The sequence below is a fragment of the Oncorhynchus mykiss genome, chromosome 1, assembly GCF_013265735.2.
Source record: "Oncorhynchus mykiss isolate Arlee chromosome 1, USDA_OmykA_1.1, whole genome shotgun sequence".
NCBI lineage: Eukaryota > Metazoa > Chordata > Actinopteri > Salmoniformes > Salmonidae > Oncorhynchus > Oncorhynchus mykiss.
The window spans coordinates 80,472,820-80,494,153 of NC_048565.1; the positions used below are offsets into that span (position 1 = coordinate 80,472,820).

The 21,334-nt window shown below is 44.6% G+C and overlaps 1 protein-coding gene across 2 annotated transcripts in view; it reads right to left on the reverse strand.

Annotated features, from left to right (window-relative positions):
* Nucleotides 1-21,334, reverse strand: part of slc8a1b (solute carrier family 8 member 1b) — a 237,664-nt gene that overhangs the window by 63,343 nt on the left and 152,987 nt on the right. The window contains exon 3 of one of the 2 annotated variants that reach the window (XM_036986620.1): nt 2,186-2,289. In XM_036986620.1, the coding sequence (XP_036842515.1) occupies nt 2,186-2,289 (104 nt within the window). Of the gene's footprint in view, nt 1-2,185; nt 2,290-2,691; nt 2,799-21,334 lie in introns of both variants that reach the window. The other variant, XM_036986617.1, reaches the window with a different exon arrangement.

Below are 21,334 nucleotides of genomic sequence, written 5' to 3' on the forward strand. Positions count from 1 at the left end.
AAGGACAGAAGGCACATTAGAGGGTAACCTGGTGGGTTTAATCAGAAGGACAGAAGGGACATTAGAGGGTAACCTGGTGGGTTTAATCAGATGGACAGAAGGGACATTCAAGGGTAACTTGGTGGGTTTAATCAGATGGACAGAAGGGACATTAGAGGGTAACCTGGTGGGTTTAATCAGATGGACAAAGAGGGACATTAGAGGGTAACCTGGTGGGTTTAATCAGATGGACAAAGATGGACATTAGAAGGTAACCTGGTGGGTTTAATCAGATGGACAAAGAGGGACATTAGAGGGTAACCTGGTGGGTTTAATCAGATGGACAAAGAGGGACATTAGAGGGTAACCTGGTGGGTTTAATCAGATGGAGAGAAGGGACATTAGAGGGTAACCTGGTGGGTTTAATCAGATGGACAGAAGGGACATTAGAGGGTAACTTGGTGGGTTTAATCAGAAGGACAGAAGGGACATTAGAGGGTAACCTGGTGGGTTTAATCAGATGGACAGAAGGGACATTAGAGGGTAACTTGGTGGGTTTCATCAGAAGGACAGAAGGGACATTAGAGGGTAACTTGGTGGGTTTAATCAGATGGACAGAAGGGACATTAGAGGGTAACTTGGTGGGTTTAATCAGAAGGACAGAAGGGACATTAGAGGGTAACCTGGTGGGTTTAATCAGATGGACAGAAGGGACATTAGAGGGTAACTTGGTGGGTTTACTCAGAAGGACAGAAGGGACATTAGAGGGTAACTTAGTGGGTTTAATCAGAAGGACAGAAGGGACATTAGAGGGTAACCTGGTGGGTTTAATCAGATGGACAGAAGGGACATTAGAGGGTAACTTGGTGGGTTTCATCAGAAGGACAGAAGGGACATTAGAGGGTAACTTGGTGGGTTTAATCAGATGGACAGAAGGGACATTAGAGGGTAACTTGGTGGGTTTAATCAGAAGGACAGAAGGGACATTAGAGGGTAACCTGGTGGGTTTAATCAGATGGACAGAAGGGACATTAGAGGGTAACTTGGTGGGTTTAATCAGAAGGACAGAAGGGACATTAGAGGGTAACTTAGTGGGTTTAATCAGAAGGACAGAAGGGACATTAGAGGGACCAATAGGCTTGATCATAAAACTCCCAGCAGTCACCAGCTTCTACGACGACGACACTAAAACACACAGGAAATACTTTAGCATCACTGTTAATGGCAGCGCTTTTGTGCTAACAGGTTGAATCATATTCCTCCTGTTGTAAAATAAAGTATTTTAAAGCTTCACTCCAGAGAAAGCAGAGATTAAATTTCTTCCATGGAATCGTATTTTCTCAGGGATCTGGCATCGTTAGACTGAACAAGACTTTGATCTTCTTTTATGACTTGTCAGGTTGTCGTGAATCTCGAGGATTGGGGGGGGGGGGGGGGGGGGGGGTTGATCTTCATCCTGTATTTATGTTTTATTAAACCTCACTCTTTGATCAGTGTATCGTAAATCTCTATCGGGTTGTATGGTAAACGTGGCGTTATTAATAGATAAACCGCGAGTGACATTACTAGGAACATTTCACATCCATAAATGACGGAGAAACAGTTAGGGGTGGACCAGTTATTAATGTTTCAGAGTTGAGATTGAAACTAAGAGGGTTTTTGTGAGGTACTAAGGACAAACTGAGTGGAGCAGACACACACACACACACACACACACACACACACACACACTTTTGGCCAGGAGTGGTGGGTGATAAAACAATCTAATATCTACCATTATCTCCACTGTTTCTTCTGTCATTCCTTGTGATGAATACGGGATAGAGATACTTGGTGGGAAGGATATCCTATAAATATCCTATCATCAGAATGCGACATTTTAGTCAAGCATATGTCCACTAATGCACTAGGGCTCTTCAGGACAGAGTTGGACGAGCATTGTCTTTGTAGGCGTGAATTGTTAAGGCCATTTGACACAGGAAGTTGAGCAAAGTGAGAATCGCAGTAAGCCAGGAGGGAGAGAGCGAGGGAGGAAAGGTGTGTGTGCACTGAGTCAAATAGAGACTTTGGAGGTGGAGGAGAACAGATTAGAACAGAAAAGCGAGGGAGAAAGTAACAGAGTAAAGGAGAAGAGGATAAAAGACAAGAGGAGAGGAGCAAAGTGAGCTCCAACCCCAGTGTGTTTAGTTGGTCAGCTCTCTCACACCTGTCCGGCCTCTCCTTCTCCATTGTGGCGTCTGCAGCTCTAGGGTGAAGTAGCTGTGTTTATCATACACCTCACGGTCAAGTATTTTAATGGCTATGGTCTTCCTGCAGGGACACAAGACAACAACGTAGGGGAGTTGGAACCATGTATGTTAAACACACACACATAAGCACAGGCACAAGGACACACACGCACAATCACAGTCACACACACTTGACCAGTCGTGGGAATGAGAGGTGGTGGTGACACGAGGTGGGCTGCCGCACGTTCACGTCTGCTGAGGGCACACTGAGTGGGAGAGGAGCCCGCTGCTTGGTGCGTGTAACTGGTAGTCCTACTCTGTCCTGTGGTTACATGAACTCTACACAGCAGCCTCCTCCTGGTGCCCCCTGCTGGTGTGAACATGCAGTGTAGCGCAGTGCAGCGGACGCCGGGCCCAGGGTCAGAGGTCAGGGTAGAGGGGTCTGACCCCCACGACCTGTACCCCTCAGGACTATCTCCCCCACCTTTACTGTCATTGGTCTCCATCAGGCGAGGCTCTCCCATCTCCAAGTAGAAGGTCTTGTTTTTCTCATACTCCTCGTCGTCAACGATTCTGACCTTGATCATTTTGCTGAAGGAGGAGAAGAAGAGAAGAAAAGGAAGAGACAGTGAGGAAACAACAGGTCGGAGTATAAAAGGAGGAAACGGAGAGAGAACAGAACAGAGGCAGGCAGCAGGCAGACAAACCACGCTGACATCTGAAAGACAACAGGTGGAGAGGAAGATGAGTAGAAAACTAAGATGATTTTGTATGTTTTGATCAATGAACGGAAAAATGTCACTAGAAGGAATAACATCACAGTAATGTATAGCGCCTAATTTCTCATCACACTTTATGATGATATTGTCTATTTAAATTCCTGCTACACACACACATCTGTTGAAGTGGGGCGTCAGGTACTGACTATTTCTAAGTAGATCTGAGTGTTTAGGTGAGGTGTCCTAGCTGTGGTCCAGCCCTGAGAGGGGTCTGACAGACAGACAGACTGATCCTAGAAGTGCTGAGCTGGACTCTGACTGACCCAATGCAGCATCACCCACGGCAACACAGTGGAATACTGTACTGCAGGCAAAACACCTCTCTTCACAAGAGGTCGCACTGTTAATCATTCCATAGTTATTCTAACACATCACCACCACACCACTCACTGATCTAAAAGCAAATACCATTTACCTGCAAAAACAGAGACCCAAACACCACAGTTACACCAACTGTTCGCTTGGTGCAAACGCCCCCCAAGTCACCCTGTCTTTTAAAGAGACTTTGCAGTGTATGTTTTGTTTACATCCAAAAAACATGCTGAAAGATTTAGTCATCTAACTCCCACTCACTGTAGTGTTGTCTGTATAGGCTGGGTGTGTACTGATTCGGTGTTGTTTACTGAGAAAACAGCCCTGTAGTGTTGTCTGTATAGGCTGGGTGTGTACTGACTCGGTGTTGTTTACTGAGAAAACAGCCCTGTAGTGTTGTCTGTATAGGCTGGGTGTGTACTGACTCGGTGTTGTTTACTGAGAAAACAGCCCTGTAGTGTTGTCTGTATAGGCTGGGTGTGTACTGACTGTAAGAATCTGTGTTGTTTACTGAGAAAACAGCCCTGTAGTGTTGTCTGTATAGGCTGGGTGTGTACTGACTGTAAGACTCTGTGTTGTTTACTGAGAAAACAGCCCTGACCCCCATAGCACTACATTCACCCGCTTTAAATGCAGCATACCTTAAAATGTACCTTAAAAAGTACTACTTATTATTCATTGGGTGTGTGGGAGTGTGTGATTCTGGGTGTTGCATATTAACGTTGAGGCTGAAATGCTGAAGGACAACCATTTGAATTTGTGTCTGTATTTCTTACTCCCCATCTGACCCCCTCCTCCCTCCCTCCCTTCTGACCCCCTCCTCCTTCCCCTCTGACCATCTCCTCCCTTTCCTCTGACCCCCTCCTCCCTCCCCTCTGACCCTCTCCTCCCCTCTGACCCTCTCCTCCCTTCCCTCTGATCCCCTCATCCCTCCCTTCTGACCCCCTCCTCCCTCCCTCTGACCTCCTCCTACCTCCCTCTGACCTCATCCTACCTCCCTCTGACCTCCTCCTACCTCCTCTCCAGCTACAATGGCGTAAAATCCCTCACTCTGTTTCCCTCTGCAAGGCCCTGAATTCTCCTGTTCCTCTAATAAACCTCTCCTTGCTGGACATTTTCCTCAACATCCAGACATCCAGATACTCCCTTCTGCTCTATAACCAATCAAACTAATCCAAAACATATCCTTAACACATCCTTAACACCTCCCAATAACCTCCCTCGCCCCATAACGATCCCAGCTCCATCCCATGGCATCTGTAACAACACTAAGTGACCCCCCTCTCCCCTCAAACATCGAAGTACTTCCTCTCCTTAACAATACCCACAGAAGACACCACTGCCAACTCTTGTAAAGGGAGACAACGGATTACATTTCACAATGAATCCAATGTGACAGAATCAAACTGTTGACCTCTTTCTTGATTAATCAAAGGCTTGAATAAGTCCCAGTGTTGGTTTTGGCAGCGGTCTTCGACAGAGTCAATAGGCTGTTATCAGGAAGGGCAGTAGCTATTGGTTACAGATTTGGACCAGGGCCTAATCTCTTGCTATTGGTCCAGGAGTGACCAGTGGTGATATACTGTAGAACTAATGACATGGACCCTGAGGCAGACAGGAACTATGTATACGATAAGCTGGTCCACAGAATCCACACAGTGAAATAATAATTCATGTTGACCCTGTGCCTTATAAACATCTTAAAATCTGTGAAATCACGCTGGCTGTGTGTATGTGCCCTCTGTTCATGTTGGGAAGGCTTTGAGAATCAGAGGCAAATCAAATCACAGATGTCCTTACAGTTTGATTGGTCCCTCACTGGGACTACAGTACAGTCAGCCTGGAATCACAGGCCCGGCAGGGGAGATCTTCAGAAAATGGCTCTTCCCTCACCCTCACAGTTTCACAGGCATTACAATCATTTCCCACTCCTCCACTCAGAGAGGAGTGATCATTGCTGTACATATCAGTAGTCAGGGTATAGAACCAGCTGTACGAAATGCCCCATGAGAGAGGCAGCATAGCATGTAGTGAAAGAGAGAGAGGCTGTGATTTAGTCTTTAAATTACAATGTCTTCACAGCTGTTAGTTTATGTGACCAATATAAACATTGTGGTCTCTCTGTCTCTCTCTCTCTCTCTCGTCTCTCTCTCTCTCTCTCTCTCTCTCTCTCTGTCTCTCTCTCTCTCTCTCTCTCTCTCTCTCTGTCTCTCTCTCTCTCTCTCTCTCTCTCTCTCTGCCTCTCTCTCTCTCTCTCTGCCCCTCTCTCTCTCTCTCTCTCTCTCTCTGTCTCTCTCTCCCTCTCTCTCTCTCTCTGTCTCTCTCTCTCTCTCTGTCTCTCTCTCTCCCTCTGTCTCTCTCTCTCTCTCTCTGTCTCTCTCTCTCTGTCTCTCTCTCTCTGTCTCTCTCTCTCTCTCTCTGTCTCTCTCTCTCTCTCTCTCTCTCTCTCTCTCTCCCTCTCTCTGTCTCTCTCTCTCTGTCTCTCTCTCTGTCTCTCTCTCTCTGCCTCTCTCCCTCTCTCTCTCTCTCTCTCTCTCTGTCTCTCTCTCTGCCCCTCTCTCTCTCTCTCTCTCTCTCTCTCTCTCTGCCATACTAACTACTGCCCTCTTTCCCACTTTCATTCACAGACACTGTATTTTCAGTGATCTAGTATGTTATTTGTCTGGCAGATCAACATTTATTGAATAGTGAAAATCCATCTGTTGTAGGGGTTGATTCTACGGCCAATCTGTCACTGGTGTCACTTGAGAGGAGAGGTGGAAAGTACATCGAGTCACAGCCTTAAAACTGTCATGATTCTCTCCTACGCAGCACACACCACCCAGCCACAGAGAAACCCAATCTGTGGATTAATAAGTAAGTGAAAGGCTTTTAACTCATTCCTTTCAATGACAAATTCATGCAGTCTACAGTACATCCCTGGGTTGTCACAGCAATGTGGTGTTTGGCCACCAAAACAGCTCTAGTGTAGATTGTTTCCAGATCTTGGCAAAATGGTTCTAGAGTGCCACAACTAGGTTAGGAGAGGATGGGATAGATCTGTGTGTGTGTAGCGCAAAGCTAACCCCTAGTCCCTCATGGCTGAGTGTGTTTAAGTTTGAGTGTGTGTGTCCCCACAAGAATAGTAAACAAACAAAAATTGGACCAAATTTTGGTCCCCACAAGGTCAAATTCTATTTCTAGGAGGTTTAGGGTTAAGGTTAGAATTGGGGTTAGAAATAGATTTAGGGTTAGGGTTAGGAGCTAGGGTTAGTTTTATGTATATAGACTCTTTTTTTCCTTTTTTTTTGGGTTAGGGTGAGGTTTAGGGTTAGGGTTAGTGTTAGGGAAAAGTACGAGTTTGGGTTATGGTGAGGTTTAGGGTGAGGGTTATGGTTAGGAAAAAGTATGAGTTTGGGTTAGGGTGAGGGTCAGGGTTAAGGTTAGGGTTAGGGTTAGGGTTAGGGTTAGGGAAAAGTACGAGTTTGGGTTAGGGTGAGGTTTAGGGTTAGGGTTAGGGTTAGGGAAAAGTACGAGTTTGGGTTAGGGTGAGGTTTAGGGTTAGGGTTAGGGTTAGGGAAAAGTATGAGTTTGGGTTAGGGTGAGGTTTAGGGAAACTAGGATTTTTAAAATAATCCTCTCACACTATCCTTGGGAGTGGTTTTTGACGGTGGCCATTTCCTGTGTCAAATCGCACTCTAGAGGCCTCATGGTTGGAATGTTATGAATATTTTTCATAATTTCATAATTTATAAAAACATTGTTTAAAAAGAATATTTAAAAAATCCAGTGTTTCTATGTCAAACAGTTTTGTTATATTTCAGTCTTCTGTGATGCATGGAATACATTTCAACTCTATATCTGACATGGTACAGGTGTCTTATTTTTTAAAGTCCATAACCATGTGTCTGAGGTGGATACTTTAATTTCAAAGTAGATTTGTTTAAGACTACCAAGAACCACACTGTGTCTGAGGTGGATACTTTAATTTCAAAGTAGATTGGTTTAAGACTACCAAGAACCACACTGTGTCTGAGGTGGATACTTTAGTTTCAAATTAGATTTGTTTAAGACTACCAAGAACCACACTGTGTCTGAGGTGGATACTTTAATTTCAAAGTAGATTTGTTTAAGACTACCAAGAACCACACTGTGTCTGAGGTGGATACTTTAATTTCAAAGTAGATTGGTTTAAGACTACCAAGAACCACACTGTGTCTGAGGTGGATACTTTAATTTCAAAGTAGATTGGTTTAAGACTACCAAGAACCACACTGTGTCTGAGGTGGATACTTTAATTTCAAAGTAGATTGGTTTAAGACTACCAAGAACCACACTGTGTCTGAGGTGGATACTTTAATTTCAAAGTAGATTTGTTTAAGACTACCAAGAACCACACTGTGTCTGAGGTGGATACTTTAATTTCAAAGTAGATTGGTTTAAGACTACCAAGAACCACACTGTGTCTGAGGTGGATACTTTAATTTCAAAGTAGATTTGTTTAAGACTACCAAGAACCACACTGTGTCTGAGGTGGATACTTTAATTTCAAAGTAGATTTGTTTAAGACTACCAAGAACCACACTGTGTCTGAGCCTGATTTAACCAACTGCAGTAAAAGGTCACTCAATCTAAAGGCTTCTTCTTACAGAGTGTAAAAACCAGCAGCCTGTCAATATCATAGCGTCCGGTAGACACTGGTGTCTAAGGAATATGCCCTGTAAAGAGTGTGACTCGCAGCGACACGCACACACACCACACACATGCACGCACGCACGCACTCACGCACGCACACACACACACACACACACACACAGGGGTGCTTTTCAACTCAGCATTGGGCTAAAGGGACGCCAGCTGACATCTCCTCACATGCCTGATGGGAGAGATAGAAATAGACTCAGCAAAAACCAGCTAACGGAAGGAGAGGACTTCAAACTAGCTCACACAGACAGACATACCACACAGACAGACATACCACACAGACAGACATACCACACAGACAGACATACCACACAGACAGACATACCACACAAAGCTAGACTTACAGAGCCTCACTGCTTTACCTCAAACCACTGGTAGACTAGCCAAACGAAGTACCAACATTAACAGCCCCACAACACTTATAAAACAACCTATGATACAGGAGCTAACAGTACACTATGCTAATGAAACACTAATACCAATGATGCTACCACACACCAATCAAACTGTACAGTAAATCAGAGCTCTCGCCAAATAGAGAGAGCAGAAAGAGAGCAGAGAGAGCAATGAACAAGGAGAGAGAATGAAAGAGAGAAAGGGAGGGGGGGAGATAGAGAGAGCAGGGAAAGAGATAAAGAGAGACCAGAGAGAAAGAGTGGGAGAGAGAGCAGAGAGAAAGAGAGAGCAGAGAGAGCGAGAGGGGAAGAGAACAGAGCGAAAGAGAGAGCAGAAAGAGAGAGGGAGGGAGAGAGAGAGATAGAGAGAGAGAGAGAGAGGGAGAGAGAGAGCAGAGAGTGAGAGGGGGATAGAGGGGAAGAGAGAGAGAGAGAGAGGGAGAGAGAGAGGGGGGGAGAGGGAGAGAGAGAGAGAGAGAGAGGGAGAGAGAGAAATAGAGAGAGAGAGAGGCCCTGTGGCTTGTCCAGCTTGTTGCCATGGTGCTATGAGCGTTAGCAGGCAGCATGCAGGAGCTAGGAGTTTCCCCTGTCACACACAGGAAGCAATAAAACACACAACAGAGCGGGACGTATTTGGATCGGAAAATTCAGGTTAGAAGGGAACACATTTTTTAAGCTCGGAAAATGCAGTATGTCAGAATGGTGTTCCTCAGACTTTTCACCTAGTCTACACAGCGTTCCGTCACGTTGACGACACCAGGGCCTGGTACTGGTACTGTGTATTTACTGTGGTTTACAGAGACAATTTAATGTCTCAGTAATCAAACCAATCCTCGTCTAACGAAACCCACCAACAAGTAGCTTTGTTTTCATAAAGATTGGCCTTTGGGGCGGCAAATCCATTAAATGTTTGTGTTTGTGCAAGCAGATTGTGGGTGGGCGGATTTTAGATTCAGACAAAACAAAGGCGTGTTTGTGTGTGTGTGTGTGTGTGTGTGTGTGTGTGTGTGTGTGTGTGTGTGTGTGTGTGTGTGTGTGTGTGTGTGTGTGTGTGTGTGTGTGTTAGCGTGGGTGCAAAGTGTGAGTGTGAGTGTGGGGGTGGTCTGTTTTCATGTGCGGTTTCAAAAGACACATCTAGTCTAATAATCACTCTGTAGCATAACCATGGACAAAAACCACAGCTCTCTCAGGCACAGGCCGACAGAAACATTGCTAGTTTTTAACTGGCAATCGCAACAAGTTACCCCAATTGATAGCAATGTCTCCAGCTCTGTTTCCCCTTTAAGGCCGAAAAGACTTTGGCTTCTATTCGCTTTCTACTGACAAGCGTAGTGCCAGGATGTTGCTTTGAGAATTTGAGGATCATTCTACCTGGAAATAATGTAGGTTAGCATTTTTCATCATGAATCATGTCCTGGAGTCAGCTCTGCAGAGTGGTCACTAGCCACAAAGTCATCAAATTTAAACATAACCCTAACCTTAACCCAAACCTTAACCACACTGTTAACCCTAACCTTAAATTAAATCCCAAAAGAACATTTTTGTTTTCATAAATGTTTACAATATAGGCAATTTTGACTTTGCAGCTGGCCTATCTAAGGGGAAATCGCTCAGTTCTGCCTCCAGGAGAAGACTCATGACAATATTGTCAAACTGAGGAAATAACACTAAGAAAGAAACACTGCTGAAGAAGGCCAACCGTAATGGAACAGCAACATTATAATGTGCAGATCAATACGGAAAAGAAAGGCCTAAAAAGTCCCTGAAATCATTATGGCATATGACCATTAGAGAAAGCGATTAGACAGTGTGATAGATATAAATAGTCTTCTAATATTGAGGGAGACGTATTATCATGTGAAACCGACTGCATCTCTGTTTTTAGAAATTCTTCACTTATTCAGGAGGCTAAATGAGCATCCTTCATTTCTCAGAGCAGCTGGTCATTTCTCAGTGACTCCGGCGGTTTTATCTAAGGTCTGTTTTTAGACTGCTCATCCTTATAGATGGCTGCTTCCTATCTTGAGTACAATCTGCCTGTCTGCCTGTGTGTCTATATTTCTGTCTCTATGACTGTTTGAGTACATTAATGATGGAGTCTGTGTATGATCACTAACCAGTCTATTCACTTTTATGAACGTTCCTCTCTTTGGGAGGTAGTTTGTCCTCGGTCTCTGAACACGGCCCAGACTGTATATTTACAGAACATGTTGCGTCAGACCCAGCCTCATCCTGTGTCATGGAGAACCATTCTGCCAGTGAAAACTCCCATATCTGTCTGTCCTCAGGTTTATGACAAGGCCTAATCACTAGAATTTGTGTTTAAAGGTGACCAGAACCAAAATGATTCATCTCTCTCCCAACTCTCTCTCTTTTTGTCTCTGTCTCTGTCTCTCCTGCTCTCCTAATATGGAGTTGTATCCCGGAGACAGAGAGAGAGGATCCCAGGGAGTCCCCAGATCAAAGAGTTTACAACATCAGCTGTAACATGGCCAGCCAGGAGGTGAACAGGCCAGCCGGCAGAGCTGACTGTCCAAGACAGGTCAGCTCCCATGTAAGCCGCAGAACACACACAGGTTTCCAATCAGTGCTTAAAAGCCCCAGACACTGGCTGGGATTGGATCTGTGTATTTGTTTCATTAGACCACAGTATGAAGAGTCTTTGTGATTATGGTTTCATCACACAGAAAATCTGATTTCTAATCAAGTATCTTGCTCCGACAGTGAGGTTTAATACATTCCCGGGGTGCTTGTTTGAAGATCTGAATGTGTCTGCTTTATGCAGACTTACATTGGAAAAAGTCCTCGTCTAGTTGCGCAAGAAGAGTTCACTTGTTCAGATTTTAGTGCTAACAGTTCAACATTTCCCTGAGTGGAAAGCCTTGTTAGAGCAGGGGCTTGTGGGAAATGCTTGTGGCCTGCTGAATCCCTAATCAGAGCCTTACATAAACGTTTGCTGTCCCACTTTTACAACGCACATCTACTGCATCAATCCAGACTCTGTCCTCTTCTAAAAGTCAACCACATCGACCCCAGCCATCCCCACAGTGTCACCCCCTCCATACTCCTCCTCAACACCGGGGTGCGATAGTGTTAAACTGATCAACCACCAGCACATTTACTGTAGTCCAAGTCAATTACCTTGATCATCATCCTGAAAGCTTTTACAAGGACAGGACACATCTCCAGAGTTGAGATTGGCTCGGTCGGCCAATAGTAACTAAAGTTTTCCCTGCCTGGGAGTAGAGAAGGCAGCTGAATAGCTGGAGTGCATATGGGCTGGCTGGGACTGTCTGTATGGTGCTTGTATATTGTGCTAATGTTTCAGCTGATAGGATGACTGGGAGTCTAGTTATAACATGTAGACCTGGAAGAGGCCCAGGGGGCTCCATGTCTGTCTACTGCCCTGCTCTGACATGGTCAAGGTGACATCCCTACATAACCAACTCACAATACAACATAACACATCTCTACCAATGTAACACAACACATCTCTACCAATGTAACACAACACATCTCTACCAATGTAACACAACACAACATATCTCTACCAATGTAACACAACACATCTCTACCAATGCAACACAACACATATCCAGGTGCCAATACCAATGGGAGTCCTGTCGAGTCATGTCATGTCCTGTTTTTAGACAGATACTGTATTCCTGTCACTGTAGTCAAGGTAAACTATTATGAGTAAAGCCAACAGTGTTTTATGGACATAGTTAGGGGGAGAGGAGTTTTTTATTACCAGGAAAAATCAAACTTGGCCCGAGCCACGACCAACTGTGAGCCCTAAAGGGTAAAACAGAGCTCCAGGGGCCCAAATGTCTCTCTTTTTTTAATGAAAGGACAGCCAGTAAAACATGTCTGTTGATGTTGTCCCAGATCAGGTGAATTCTCTGACTGCGTAGCATTGGCACCCATTCTGGGCCTACCAATTAAACATGATCAGTTGGCATCGACCATCATTAGGCCAAGTAGGTCAGAGCAGAACAGAGCTCCCCAGACAACATGAGCCCTGGACAGAAGGAAGGACGGAGGGCGTTCTCGTATGGAACCTTACAGAAGACACCATGGTCACTCTGAGCAGACACGTAAATGAATCACAACATGGACACAGAAAGGGACTACTGGTTGTATCGATCCAACCAAGCCAATGAGCTGAGATGGTCTGCTGTGTAGGCCTGCTACATACATGTCCCAATAGAAGTGTTAGAGATGAGACTGCCATTGGTTCAATTACGGCTACAGTACCAGTGTAATACTTCTATAACATGTATATAAGCCAACCAGGACTGTTGGGGATTTCTCATCCACAGTCCCAAAGGAGTTTGTTAAATTGTCTCGGGCATACGGACGCCAATATGGCAACCTGGAAAACCCTCCCTAGAATCAGCTGTGCGCCTGCCTAGCATCCACACACACAGGCCAAAATAGAACAGTCCGGCGTTACGCGGCTTATTATCATTGAAACCAGCACAAATTTGTACCCGTCACCCTTAGGAATGACATGCTGTGTGTGTGTTTGACCGCAAGTGTGTGTATACACTGTGTGTGTCTGTGTGCATGTCAGACCTCTTGATCCCAACTGGCTGTGTAAAATCATTAGATGGCCTCGGCAGTGCCCAGAAATCCATTTGGAATCCTCAGATTAGTTCCCCCCGTAGCTACCCTATTTGTGTCCTCATCCAAATTCTCCAGGATGAATGTATACATGTCCTGCCCTGCCTCATCCCCACAACCCGTGACAGAGAAGGCCTCCAGGAAATAATGATCATGAGATGGGGAGACAAATGGTGCTAGACTTCACTTCTGCTCTACTCTGTGCTTTTTTCTCCAGAAAAGCCAATACTTGGCTAGTTACAATTCATTTAGCCCTAAGTCTCCCAAATGGGAATATGGATTCTCACACAGTAATGCCATGAGAAGAGAAAGAGATAACAAGAAAGAGAGAGAGATAACAAGAGAGAGCGAGGGAGAGAGAGAGAGAACAAGAGGGAGAGAGAGCGAGAGAGAGAACAAGTGAGAGAGAGAGAACAAGAGAGAACAAGAGAGAGAGAGAGAACAAGAGAGAGAGAGAGGGAGAGAGAGAGGGAGAGAGAGAGAGATAACGAGAGAGAGATTACGAGAGAGAGAGAGAACAAGAGAGGGAGAGAGAGCGAGAGAGGGAGAGAGCGAGAGAGAGAGCGAGAGCGAGAACGAGAAAGAAAGGGGAGAGAGAGAAAGAGAGGTGTGGAGAGTGAGAGGACGGGAACGTGGAAGTAGTTTTAACAGCAGGGTTTTGTAAGTCAACTAATTGATGTCTGTTTAGGATTCTGAGCAGCACTGGGCTTTTGTGCTGAACGGAGCACTTTTTCTGTTGGAGGGAAATGACAACTTTACTGGCTACTGGGTCAATGCCAGAGCTCTCCGACACATCAGAGGCAGCCGGGACTGCAGTGTCCAGTCGAAACCGCAGTTAGGGGAGGGAGGGAGGAGGGAAGAGGGGGTTAAATCATCAGGAGCAGGGCTCTGGTTAGTCCAATCAGTTAATACTTTGACCACAGTTTCATTCATTTGCTCCTATTATACTGTCTATTGTTTCCTGCATGAGTCATTGAATACTAGTCCACAAGAAGAGACTGCAATGTAACAGCCCCATATGACAGGAAATTACTTGTAATAAACTGGCCCTAGCTGACCTTTCTGCCTGTTTGTCCCACAGTAAGGTGAGGTCTGGACTGAGGTGCTGTCCAGTACAGAGGGATGTAAAGTCTAGAATGACTGGAGCTACAGGAGTGGCTGATACATGAAAGCAGTGGGATGGAGAGAACACCAATGGACAGACACTGGCTGATTGAATCAAAGAGAGAAAACAGAGCAAAGAGTGGAAAACAGTCAGCCATTATTCAACTTGTCTACACACATACACACACACACACACACACACTAGGCTCTCATTTCTTGTGACGCTAGCGTACAAGAACACACACATGCTTCCTCAGCCGCCACAAGCCAATATGGCCGGCCATGCTGGAAAAACGAGTACATATATATTATATTCTGGGTGTACGGAATGCATAGAGGCCATTGACAAGCAATCTTACTAGAGAAACAGAGAGAGCAGAGTGCTATCCAATCTTATGAGAGAAACAGAGAGAGCAGAGTGCTATCCAATCTTACTAGAGACACAGAGAGAGCAGAGTGCTATCCAATCTTATGAGAGAAACAGAGAGGGCAGAGCGCTATCCAATCTTACTAGAGAAACAGAGAGAGCAGAGTGCTATCCAATCTTATGAGAGAAACAGAGAGAGCAGAGTGCTATCCAATCTTATGAGAGAAACAGAGAGACCAGAGTGCTATCCAATATTACTAGAGAAACAGAGAGACCAGAGCAGAGTGCTATCCAATCTTACTAGAGAAACAGAGAGACCAGAGCAGAGTGCTATCCAATCTTAATAGAGAAACAGAGAGACCAGAGCAGAGTGCTATCCAATCTTACCAGAGAAACAGAGAGAGCAGAGCAGAGTGCTATCCAATCTTACTAGAGAAACAGAGAGAGCAGAGCAGAGTGATATCCAATCTTACTAGAGAAACAGAGAGAGCAGAGCAGAGTGATATCCAATCTTACTAGAGAAACAGAGAGACCAGAGCAGAGTGCTATCCAATCTTACTAGAGAAACAGAAAGAGCAGTGCAAAGTGCTATCCAATCTTATGATAGAAACAGAGAGACAAGAGCAGAGTGCTATCCAATCTTATGATAGAAACAGAGAGAGCAGAGCAGAGTGCTATCCAATCTTACTAGAGAAACAGAGACCAGAGCAGAGTGCTATCCAATCTTACTAGAGAAACAGAGAGAGCAGAGTGCTATCCAATCTTATGAGAGAAACAGAGAGAGCAGAGCAGAGTGCTATCCAATCTTATGATAGAAACAGAGAGACCAGAGGAGAGTGCTTTCCAATCTTACTAGAGAAACAGAGAGAGCAGAGTAGAGTGCTATCCAATCTTACTAGAGAAACAGAGAGAGCAGAGCAGAGTGATATCCAATGTTACTAGAGAAACAGAGAGACCAGAGCAGAGTGCTATCCAATCTTACTAGAGAAACAGAGAGAGAGCTGAGCAGAGTGCTATCCAATCTTATGATAGAAACAGAGAGACCAGAGCAGAGTGCTATCCAATCTTATGATAGAAACAGAGAGAGCAGAGCAGAGTGCTATCCAATCTTACTAGAGAAACAGAGAGAGCAGAGCAGAGTGCTATCCAATCTTACTAGAGGAACAGAGAGAGCAGAGTAGAGTGCTATCCAATCTTACTAGAGAAACATAGAGAGCAGAGCAGAGTGCTATCCAATGTTACTAGAGAACCAGAGAGAGCAGAGAAGAGTGCTATCCAATCTTACTAGAGAAACAGAGAGAGCAGAGTAGAGTGCTATCCAATCTTACTAGAGAAACAGAGAGACCAGAGCAGAGTGCTATCCAATCTTACTAGAGAAACAGAGAGAGCAGAGTAGAGTGCTATCCAATCTTACTAGAGAAACAGAGAGAGAGCAGAGCAGAGTGCTATCCAATCTTACTAGAGAAACAGAGAGAGCAGAGCAGAGTGCTATCCAATCTTATGATAGAAACAGAGAGAGCAGAGCAGAGTGCTATCCAATCGTATGATAGAAACAGAGAGACCAGAGCAGAGTGCTATCCAATCTTACTTGAGAAACAGAGAGACCAGAGCAGAGTGCTATCCAATCTTTGGATAGAAACAGAGAGACCAGAGCAGAGTGCTATCCAATCTTACGATAGAAACAGAGAGCGCAGAGCAGAGTGCTTTCCAATCTTACTAGAGAAACAGAGAGAGCAGAGCAGAGTGCTATCCAATCTTACTAGAGAAACAGAGAGACCAGAGCAGAGTGATATCCAATCTTACTAGAGAAACAGAGAGACCAGAGCAGTCCTATCCAATCTTACTAGAGAAACAGAGAGAGCAGAGTGCTATCCAATCTTATGATAGAAACAGAGAGACCAGAGCAGAGTGCTATCCAATCTTACTAGAGAAACACAGAGAGCAGAGCAGAGTGCTATCCAATCTTACTAGAGAAACAGAGAGAGCAGAGCAGAGTGATATCCAATCTTACTAGAGAAACAGAGAGACCAGAGCAGAGTGCTATCCAATCTTACTAGAGAACCAGAGAGAGCAGAGCAGAGTGATATCCAATCTTACTAGAGAAACAGAGAGAGCAGAGCAGAGTGCTATCCAATCTTATGATAGAAACAGAGGGACCAGAGCAGAGTGCTATCCAATCTTACTAGAGAAACAGAGAGACCAGAGCAGAGTGCTATCCAATCTTACTAGAGAAACAGAGAGACCAGGACAGAGTGCTATCCAATCTTACTAGAGAAACAGAGAGAGCAGAGCAGAGTGCTATCCAATCTTAGGATAGAAACAGAGAGAGCAGAGCAGAGTGCTATCCAATCTTACTAGAGAAATAGAGAGACCAGAGCAGAGTGCTATACAACCTTATGATGGAAACAGAGAGACCAGAGCAGAGTGCTATCCAATCTTACTAGAGAAATAGAGAGACCAGAGCAGAGTGCTATCCAATCTTACTAGAGAAACAGAGAGACCAGAGCAGAGTGCTATCCAATCTTACTAGAGACACAGAGAGAGCAGAGTGCTATCCAATCTTATGAGAGAAACAGAGAGGGCAGAGCGCTATCCAATCTTACTAGAGAAACAGAGAGAGCAGAGTGCTATCCAATCTTATGAGAGAAACAGAGAGAGCAGAGTGCTATCCAATCTTATGAGAGAAACAGAGAGACCAGAGTGCTATCCAATCTTACTAGAGAAACAGAGAGACCAGAGCAGAGTGCTATCCAATCTTACTAGAGAAACAGAGAGACCAGAGCAGAGTGCTATCCAATCTTAATAGAGAAACAGAGAGACCAGAGCAGAGTGCTATCCAATCTTACCAGAGAAACAGAGAGAGCAGAGCAGAGTGCTATCCAATCTTACTAGAGAAACAGAGAGAGCAGAGCAGAGTGATATCCAATCTTACTAGAGAAACAGAGAGAGCAGAGCAGAGTGATATCCAATCTTACTAGAGAAACAGAGAGACCAGAGCAGAGTGCTATCCAATCTTACTAGAGAAACAGAAAGAGCTGAGCAGAGTGCTATCCAATCTTATGATAGAAACAGAGAGACCAGAGCAGAGTGCTATCCAATCTTATGATAGAAACAGAGAGAGCAGAGCAGAGTGCTATCCAATCTTACTAGAGAAACAGAGAGAGCAGAGCAGAGTGCTATCCAATCTTACTAGAGGAACAGAGAGAGCAGAGTAGAGTGCTATCCAATCTTACTAGAGAAACATAGAGAGCAGAGCAGAGTGCTATCCAATCTTACTAGAGAACCAGAGAGAGCAGAGAAGAGTGCTATCCAATCTTACTAGAGAAACAGAGAGAGCAGAGTAGAGTGCTATCCAATCTTACTAGAGAAACAGAGAGACCAGAGCAGAGTGCTATCCAATCTTACTAGAGAAACAGAGAGAGCAGAGCAGAGTGCTATCCAATCTTACTAGAGAAACAGAGAGAGCAGAGCAGAGTGCTATCCAATCTCATGATAGAAACAGAGAGAGCAGAGCAGAGTGCTATCCAATCGTATGATAGAAACAGAGAGACCAGAGCAGAGTGCTATCCAATCTTACTTGAGAAACAGAGAGACCAGAGCAGAGTGCTATCCAATCTTTGGATAGAAACAGAGAGACCAGAGCAGAGTGCTATCCAATCTTACGATAGAAACTGAGAGCGCAGAGCAGAGTGCTTTCCAATCTTACTAGAGAAACAGAGAGAGCAGAGCAGAGTGCTATCCAATCTTACTAGAGAAACAGAGAGACCAGAGCAGAGTGATATCCAATCTTACTAGAGAAACAGAGAGACCAGAGCAGTCCTATCCAATCTTACTAGAGAAACAGAGAGAGCAGAGTGCTATCCAATCTTATGATAGAAACAGAGAGACCAGAGCAGAGTGCTATCCAATCTCACTAGAGAAACACAGAGAGCAGAGCAGAGTGCTATCCAATCTTACTAGAGAAACAGAGAGAGCAGAGCAGAGTGATATCCAATCTTACTAGAGAAACAGAGAGACCAGAGCAGAGTGCTATCCAATCTTACTAGAGAACCAGAGAGAGCAGAGCAGAGTGATATCCAATCTTACTAGAGAAACAGAGAGAGCAGAGCAGAGTGCTATCCAATCTTATGATAGAAACAGAGGGACCAGAGCAGAGTGATATCCAATCTTACTAGAGAAACAGAGAGACCAGAGCAGAGTGCTATCCAATCTTGCTAGAGAAACAGAGAGACCAGGACAGAGTGCTATCCAATCTTACTAGAGAAACAGAGAGAGCAGAGCAGAGTGCTATCCAATCTTAGGATAGAAACAGAGAGAGCAGAGCAGAGTGCTATCCAATCTTACTAGAGAAATAGAGAGACCAGAGCAGAGTGCTATACAACATTATGATGGAAACAGAGAGACCAGAGCAGAGTGCTATCCAATCTTACTAGAGAAATAGAGAGACCAGAGCAGAGTGCTATCCAATCTTACTAGAGAAACAGAGAGACCAGAGCAGAGTGCTATCCAATCTTACTAGAGAAACAGAGAGAGCAGAGTAGAGTGCTATCCAATCTTACTAGAGAAACAGAGAGAGAGCAGAGCAGAGTGCTATCCAATCTTACTAGAGAAACAGAGAGAGCAGAGCAGAGTGCTATCCAATCTTATGATAGAAACAGAGAGAGCAGAGCAGAGTGCTATCCAATCGTATGATAGAAACAGAGAGACCAGAGCAGAGTGCTATCCAATCTTACTTGAGAAACAGAGAGAGCAGAGCAGAGTGCTATCCAATCTTTGGATAGAAACAGAGAGACCAGAGCAGAGTGCTATCCAATCTTACGATAGAAACAGAGAGCGCAGAGCAGAGTGCTTTCCAATCTTACTAGAGAAACAGAGAGAGCGGAGCAGAGTGCTATCCAATCTTACTAGAGAAACAGAGAGACCAGAGCAGAGTGATATCCAATCTTACTAGAGAAACAGAGAGACCAGAGCAGTCCTATCCAATCTTACTAGAGAAACAGAGAGAGCAGAGTGCTATCCAATCTTATGATAGAAACAGAGAGACCAGAGCAGAGTGCTATCCAATCTTACTAGAGAAACACAGAGAGCAGAGCAGAGTGCTATCCAATCTTACTAGAGAAACAGAGAGAGCAGAGCAGAGTGATATCCAATCTTACTAGAGAAACAGAGAGACCAGAGCAGAGTGCTATCCAATCTTACTAGAGAACCAGAGAGAGCAGAGCAGAGTGATATCCAATCTCACTAGAGAAACAGAGAGAGCAGAGCAGAGTGCTATCCAATCTTATGATAGAAACAGAGGGACCAGAGCAGAGTGATATCCAATCTTACTAGAGAAACAGAGAGACCAGAGCAGAGTGCTATCCAATCTTACTAGAGAAACAGAGAGAGAGCAGAGCAGAGTGCTATCCAATCTTATGATAGAAACAGAGAGAGCAGAGCAGAGTGCTATCCAATCTTACTAGAGAAATAGAGAGACCAGAGCAGAGTGCTATACAACCTTATGATGGAAACAGAGAGACCAGAGCAGAGTGCTATCCAATCTTACTAGAGAAATAGAGAGACCAGAGCAAAGTGCTATCCAATCGTATGATAGAAACAGAGAGACCAGAGCAGAGTGCTATCCAATCTTACTTGAGAAACAGAGAGAGCAGAGCAGAGTGCTATCCAATCTTTGGATAGAAACAGAGAGACCAGAGCAGAGTGCTATCCAATCTTACGATAGAAACAGAGAGCGCAGAGCAGAGTGCTTTCCAATCTTACTAGAGAAACAGAGAGAGCAGAGCAGAGTGCTATCCAATCTTACTAGAGAAACAGAGAGACCAGAGCAGAGTGATATCCAATCTTACTAGAGAAACAGAGAGACCAGAGCAGTCCTATCCAATCTTACTAGAGAAACAGAGAGAGCAGAGTGCTATCCAATCTTATGATAGAAACAGAGAGACCAGAGCAGAGTGCTATCCAATCTTACTAGAGAAACACAGAGAGCAGAGCAGAGTGCTATCCAATCTTACTAGAGAAACAGAGAGAGCAGAGCAGAGTGATATCCAATCTTACTAGAGAAACAGAGAGACCAGAGCAGAGTGCTATCCAATCTTACTAGAGAACCAGAGAGAGCAGAGCAGAGTGATATCCAATCTTACTAGAGAAACAGAGAGAGCAGAGCAGAGTGCTATCCAATCTTATGATAGAAACAGAGGGACCAGAGCAGAGTGATATCCAATCTTACTAGAGAAACAGAGAGACCAGAGCAGAGTGCTATCCAATCTTACTAGAGAAACAGAGAGACCAGGACAGAGTGCTATCCAATCTTATGATAGAAACAGAGAGAGCAGAGCAGAGTGCTATCCAATCTTACTAGAGAAATAGAGAGACCAGAGCAGAGTGCTATACAACCTTATGATGGAAACAGAGAGACCAGAGCAGAGTGCTATCCAATCTTACTAGAGAAATAGAGAGACCAGAGCAGAGTGCTATCCAATCTTACTAGAGAAACAGAGAGAGCAGAGCAGAGTGCTATCCAATCTTACTAGAGAAACAGAGAGACCAGAGCAGAGTGCTATCCAATCTTACTAGAGAAATAGAGAGACCAGAGCAGAGTGCTATCCAATCTTACTAGAGAAACAGAGAGAGCAGAGCAGAGTGCTATCCAATCTTACTAGAGAAAACAGAGAGAGCAGAGCAGAGTGCTATCCAATCTTACTAGAGAAACAGAGAGAGCAGAGCAGAGTGCTATCCAATCTTACTAGAGAAACAGAGAGAGCAGAGCAGAGTGCTATCCAATCTTACTAGAGAAACAGAGAGACCAGAGCAGAGTGCTATCCAATCTTACTAGAGAACCAGAGAGAGCAGAGCAGAGTGATA